The 7,149-nt window shown below is 39.1% G+C and overlaps 1 protein-coding gene across 5 annotated transcripts in view; it reads left to right on the top strand.

The window, feature by feature from the left end:
* CCDC127 (coiled-coil domain containing 127) overlaps positions 1-3,581 on the top strand; it is a 95,012-nt gene extending 91,431 nt beyond the window's left edge. For all 5 annotated transcript variants that reach the window (XM_077269533.1, XM_077269534.1, XM_077269537.1 and 2 more), the window contains one exon: positions 1,162-3,581. In XM_077269533.1, the coding sequence (XP_077125648.1) occupies positions 1,162-1,832 (671 nt within the window). In that variant the 3' untranslated portion in view covers positions 1,833-3,581. The remainder of the gene's footprint in view (positions 1-1,161) is intronic.
* The last annotated feature ends 3,568 nt before the right edge of the window (positions 3,582-7,149 follow it).

The raw sequence follows: 7,149 nt of genomic DNA on the forward strand, positions 1-7,149 counted from the left end.
GTTTAGTGAGGAGAGACTGAGTATTCCATACATGCGGCTCTTGGGACATAGCAGCGCTGTATTAGAAGACCAATCACCCCCACTCCCCAGCCCTTCACCTGCTACAAGTATATTACAGTTGTCCCTGCCTGTCAGCAGCTTCTTTGTCTGTCAATATAGCACTGGTCTTTGCTCTGATGGGAGACTTCACACAGTGTGATATTGATAAGGCTGCAGACACAGGGAAAATATTCAAATAAAGTTAGTTTGTTCCTATGGCAGCACACACTCACTCCACATTACTGACTATCCTGAGCAGTGAGAACAGGAGAGCTGAACACGTGTGTGTGTGTGTGTGTGTGTGTGTGTGTGTGTGTGTGTGTGTGTGTGCGCGTGTGTGTGTGCGTGCGTGCGTGCGTGATGTAATGTCCCAGATGGGAGGGGTGAGCAGTAAAGAGCAGCTCCTGTCACATGAAATTGGAAAGTGTTTATAAAGATAATTAAAGTGCACTTAGCATCTCATCTTTATAGTTTGAGACCAGGGACAGTACAAACATTTATTTTTTATTTTCCCTGAGTACCCCTTTAAGCGTAAACTAGTCTGTACTGGCATTATTGTGGCCTCCAGTAGCACCCTGCCAGTGTTTATCTGTGGAAGTTTCATAAAAAAGCAGTGTCTGATCCCTATCATTTACCAATGTGTTGCTTATGTAGTGAAACCCTTGAAGTAAGAGCATTCACATACTTGTGTAGTATATGTACATAAATGCAGTATTCCTAATTTATGGAATGTTGTTCTTTGAACCTGCTGACTTGGCTGAAGCTCTCAGAAGTTATAATGGACTTTAGTGTTCTGGATATCCTATAGAAAATGTCAGTGTTTCCTTCAGGTAACCCCCATAGCGTGAAGGTCTTCTCCCTGGTTGTAGTTACAAACATGAACTTTATAATGCCACCTATTATTATTGGTGCAGCTGTTATCAAATGCATAAGAATATTTCCTGTCTATGCTCTAGCCGTCGATACAGTGTGATTAAGTCACGATGTATAATTATGAGGCCCCAACAATAGTATAAAGCAGCGAACACGAAACCAAGCCATTCACGTAGTTGCTTTTTTATGTTGTCTAAGAAATTTATTGCTTCTGTTGCACATATGAATTGTATGATTTTTCTCTTTTAGGATGGATTTGGTCAAAAGAATCTGAGAAAGAGGTTAGAAAAGCCAAATCGGAATACCTTAAAAAAGTGAGCATTGCAGAAAAAGAGCTTGAAACAAAATGTCGAGACATCATTGTAGAAAACAGGCGTGCAGTTGCACACTTGGAAATCGAACTTGAGAAAGAACAAAACAAAACTCTTAGTTATCGCAATGCCCTTATCTCTCAAAGCAAAAAGCTTGTTGAAGAGAGAAAGCAGATGGAAAACGAGAGAGAACGATTAAAGCAGCAAATAAAAGAAGCCCAGAAGAGTAGCCACGGAAAGGAATTGTATGCAAGTCATTTTAAGAGGGAGGAAGAATGGCAAACAAAAGCTAAAACCTTGTTAAAAGAATTTGAAGAAGCTCTTAAAGAAAGACAGAACATTTATTGCAGTTGGACGGCACAGAAAACCAATAGATTTGAAATAGAAAATAATTTGCTTGTGAAAGCTGCCAGCAATCCAATAGCTATAGAGATAGGAATGACCGATGGCTTGATTGATATCTTTAAACATGACAAACATTGCGCAGTAGTAACAAACACCAATAAACTGGAAAATGGCAGGTTAATGTGGATCTACATAAAGTACTGGCAATTAACTGTAGACTTAAAGAAATTCAAAAAAATGGAAGAAGCCATGACTGGAAAGTAGAACATTATTTCCTAACAACAAGTTTGGATTCTCTATATTCCTATGTCTTTCTATCTACATTAATTGTGAATGACAATAAATACATGTGGCAAGCAATCGCTTTGCTGGAAGTGATGGTTTTGAGCAAAAGTCGCTGAAACTGTAGAACTACAGAGCCCTTTATTATTTTTTTTGCCAAAATGTGAACACAACCATTCTCCAAAGTCTGTAGTATGTGTTAAACCTAAACAATTTCTGAAACAAATCTGATGGGTACATATACCCTAAGAGCCATGAGGATCCAAGCAGTTGGACCACCATTGATAAGTAAATGATTGCATATCTAGCGACAAGTCATGTCTATTTTTACATCTTTTGTAATTGGCTAAATACCCTATACTTCTCCCTATCCAGCTAATCCATTTAATGTGTGTTTTTTTTTTTTTTTTTTTGCTTCTCTTCATCACCAGGCCTGGAACAGGATGTCATCACAGGGTGACGCTGTTGTCAAAATAAACAAGGGTATTCAACAGTTGGTATATAAGACTTAACCAATTTATTAGTACAGCTTAAAATGTTCCAGGTACATAAAAATTATTGCATCAAGGCAAAACCAACACATTTCGGACATAGAACTGTCCTTGGTCATGGTATGTCGGTACCGCAGTCACTTACCATGTCGCTGCCATCTATAGGTGTTCTGAATCCAACCTACTGTTAGAAGCGGTGGGCGAGAGAAATGACTGAGGCACCGATGCGCTGCTTTTGCCCCCACCATCCGCAGCTATGACCTGTGATATTTTGTTAAAAACTCAGTTAATTCTTATAACATTTTTACGGCAGTTTTTCCTTATTAAAACCATAAAACGCATTAAAAAAAACCATACCAAACCTGTATCTAAATTGCATGCAACTTGCTTCAGGCCATAGCTTGCCTTTTTCATGCAGAAAAAAAATGCATCAAAATCCGTTACATGTGAGCATAACTCTATAATTGTTCTGCCAAATACACTGTACAGTATGATTCTGCAGTCAGCCACACGCACAGCCTCAAAGACTTTGGACCCAGAAAACTCTGGACGATCTCTATTAAAATCTACTTTCAATTTTTTTGTGTGTGGATGCCATGACTATCAAATCTACTAGGTTATAGGAAACCAGTGTACGGTATGTGCAGACAGTCCAGAACCGGCCGTGGTTTGGATGCAGCGCATGTTCGCTGCGTCAAAAGCGCTACCCTCTATTGAACGCAGGTGAAGCCGCATGTGTTCATTGAACTGTGCAGATTCACCACAACCAATACATTGTATGGGTGAAATTTCTCTTGCGGAGGTTAGCGTCTCTGCAAGAGAAATTGACATGCTGCAGTCTGGATAGATGCGCCACATGTCCTTCTCCGTGGGTGAGCTGCGGGCATCTGTGGACTCATAGTGGGCATGAGATTTCTTGAGATCCTATCCACTATGCTGTGACAGCGGACACTGAAGGTTGGACGCTGCACAAGTACACCTTTACTGATCGTGTGTAGATACCCTAAGGCCTTATTCCCAAAGTGCAGTGTCTTGTTTTATTTGTTTGTTTTTTTTGTTTTTTTTAAACCAATTCCTGGATTAAAATGTGTATCAAATGTTTCAGATCACTAATGGCTTATTACCATGCAGTTTTTTTATGTGACTGTTAGATTTTTTTTCATGACATTATTACAGCAAAAATATTAATAGTGGTAAACTATAAATTTTGACGTGCAGAGATTAAATATCTTCAACCTTACTGAGTGATTAGTATACATCTTGTGTCTTATTATCCATATAGTAATCCTCATCTAGTGTAATATGCAAATTGCCTCTTCAGAGACAAAGAGGACTTGAACTCTATAGCGCCACCTGTTGGAAGTAGCGATCCTACTTGTCACAATCAACCCTTTAACGAGTTTTGCAATATGACTTGGGATAAAAACCAAATCACTATCTCAATTTGCAGACAGTGTTTCGGGCTGTTGGCCCTCGTCAGTGCGAAGCATGAGAACTGATTTGGCTAGGTGAGAGGCTCTGGACTGAGGTCTAAGGGGTAAGGTTTCTCCTTATGGAGAGTGACATACCAGCTGGCTTGTCAAGGTAAGGAGGCTTATTCGCCGTGCAATGCTCCTCTGGGAAATATAATATGCAAATTGCCTCTTCAGAGAAAAAGAGGACTTGAACTCTATAGCGCCACCTGTTGGAAGTAGCGATCCTACAATTCACAATCAACCCTTTAACGAGTCTTGCAATATGACTTAGGATAAAATGCCAAATCAGTATCTCAATTTGCAGACACGGTGTTTCGGGCCCGTAAAATATTTTATACGCCATACCTCGTGCAGAATAGGCGATTAGTCGACTCTATTCTTCGGGTCAGTGCGATTACAGCGATACAAGATTTATATTTTTTTTATGTTTGGCTACTGTCACACACTAAAAAACATTTTTAAAAAAGTTTTTGTATCTCCATTTTTTGAGTTATAATTTTACCATTTCTGCTGACTGAGTCATGAGCGGGCTTGCTTTTCGTGGGACGAATTGATGTTTATATTTGTACAATTTTCGGTCACAACATTTTTTGATCTTTCTATTCTGGTTTTTGGAATGCCAAATAAACAAAAAACAGCAATTCAGGAGATTTTTTTTGTGGGGGGGAGTTTTATGCCATTTACTGGGGGGTAAAAGTTATGTCAACTTTTATTCTTTGGGTCAGTACGATTACAGCGATACCACATTTATATCATTTTTTTGTCTTGACGCTTTTAGGGTATGTGCACACGTTGTGGACTTGTGTGCGGATTTTTCCGCACTGATTTTGATAAATTAGCAGGGCAAAAACACTGCGTTTTTCCTGCGGATTTATCGCGGTTTTACTGCGGATTTACCGCGGTTTTTGTGCGGATTCTACTGCGGTTTTACACGTGCGGTTTTCTAATATGGAGCAGGTGTAAAACCGCTGCGGAATCCGCACAAAAGAATTGACATGCTGCGGAAAATAAAACACTGCGTTTCCGCTCTTTTTTTTTTTTTTTTTCCACAGCATGTGCACAGCGGTTTTTATTTTCCATAGGTTAACATGGTACTGTACACCGCATGGGAAAACTGCTGCGGATCCGCAGCGTCAAAAATGGCTTACACAATTAAACTATTTTATAGGGAAAAAATGTTTTTGCATTGTTATACTGGGATAAAATCTTTTTATTTTTGCTTTGATGGAGCTATATAGCAGCTTAGTATTGCTGATTATGACATCTTGTCTCGCAAAATATATTGTTTAAATTTGATGCTTTCATCTCATTTTATTCCACTTTTTGTAAATCGGTATGATGAATAAGCAGTTTTTTGCCACTTTTTTTTTCCTTTTTACGGTGTAAACTAGTCTGATTTTTTTTTTTTTTTTTTTTTTTTTATATATATATATATATATATATAGGTCAGGTTGTTCTGAACACAGCAATACCAAATATGTGTACTTTATTTATTTGTTTTTACATAACTGGATTTATTGGATTGATGATTTTTTCATTTTCTGTGTTCATTTTGTGTAGTTTTTGTTCTCTTTTGTTTTTAGATTTTTACAATTTTTTTTTTTTTTTTACAACTTTTTCAAGAATTTTTACCTAGTGCCAGGATGGGACATCAGCTCTCATTGCCCCGATCGCTGATCTAATGCTCGTTAATGCTTTTGCATTGCAGGGCATTAGATCAGCATCTCGCAAGCAGTAAGGAGGTGTCTCAGCTTCTGCTCTGAGCTGGAGCTTACAGGCTACAATCCCTGGGTGACACTGCAGCCACCTTTTGGCTTGGGGTGACCATGAAGCCCATCGGCACAACGTGATGGGAGCTCCTTCCCTCTGTGAAGTTGTTACTATTGATAGTGGCATCAGAGGGGTTAAACGTCCGCAATCGGCTCTAGCACCGATCACGTGCATTGCTGCAGCGTGTACCTCTAGCTGACACCTGTATTTGATCGTGGTGGAGTGAGCCCGCACGATAGTCACGCAGTATTTGTACAGCGGTTCGCGATAATGCACCTCCCGCAGCACTGTACATATACGGCGCATGTCATGAAGGGGTTAAACTAAACTGTCGCCCTGACCCCACTCCACACACCCACCACCACCCACATTGACTTCCTTGATCTTATTTGAAAGTTTGTGTGCTCTACTCACAGCACTTTGCTAATCATGCAGTAGTTTAGTGCTGTCCATCCTGTATCTCACACACTGAGAAACCTGCTCTAAGCTATCATGAGGGTGTATTCTTTTCTCCCTATATGTTGCCTGCTTGCCAGCGAAATGGAACTAAGTTTCATTATCTACAGCCACTATTACATTGTGTCCAGTTCACCATGAAAAATTTGATGAAAGGACTTTAACCCCTTCACCCCGAAGCCTGTTTTCAACTTCCTGATCAGACCATTTTTTTTCAATTCTGACCACTGTCACTTTGAGGTCATAACTCTGAAACGCTTCAACGGATCCTGGTGATTCTGAGATTTTCTCGTGACCTATTGTACTTTATGATAGTGGTAAAATTTCTTTGATTTGACTTGCGTTTATTTGTGGAAAAAAAACGGAAATTTGGCAAAAATTTTGCAATTTTTAAACTTCCAGTTTTTATGCCCTTAAATTAGTTATATCATACAAAATAGTTAATAAATAACATTACCCACATGTCTGCTTTGCATTAGCACAATTTTGGAAACATTAATTTTCTTTGTTAGGAAGTTATAAGGGTTAAAAGTTGACCAGCGATTTCTCATTTTTACAATTTGCAAAACCATTTTTTTTTTTTTTTTTTAGGAACCACCTTACACTTGAAGTCACTTTGAGAGGTCTATATGACAGAAAATGCCAAAAAGTGACACCATTCTAAAAACTGCGACCCTGAATGTACTCAAAACCACATTCAAGAAGTTTAGTAACCCTTCAGGTGCTTCACAGGAATTTTTGGAATGTTTAAAAAAAAATTGAACATTTAACTTTTTTTCACAATTTTTACTTAAGATCCAATTTGTTTTATTTTACCAAGTGTAACAGGAGAAATTGGAGCACAAGTCGTTGTACAATTTGTCCTGAGCACGCCGATGGCCCATATGTGGGGGTAAACCACTGTTTGGGCACATGGCAGAGCTTGGAAGGGAAGGAGCGTCATTTGACTTTTCAATGCAAAATTTCCTGGAATTGAGATCGGACACCATGTCGCATTTGGAGAGCCTCTGATGTGCCTAAACAGTGGAAATAGACCCCCTAAGGAACTAATCTAGATGTGTGGTGAGCATCTCCAAGTGCTTCACAGGAGTTTATAATGTAAAGCCG

This window comes from Ranitomeya variabilis, chromosome 6, assembly GCF_051348905.1.
Source record: "Ranitomeya variabilis isolate aRanVar5 chromosome 6, aRanVar5.hap1, whole genome shotgun sequence".
NCBI lineage: Eukaryota > Metazoa > Chordata > Amphibia > Anura > Dendrobatidae > Ranitomeya > Ranitomeya variabilis.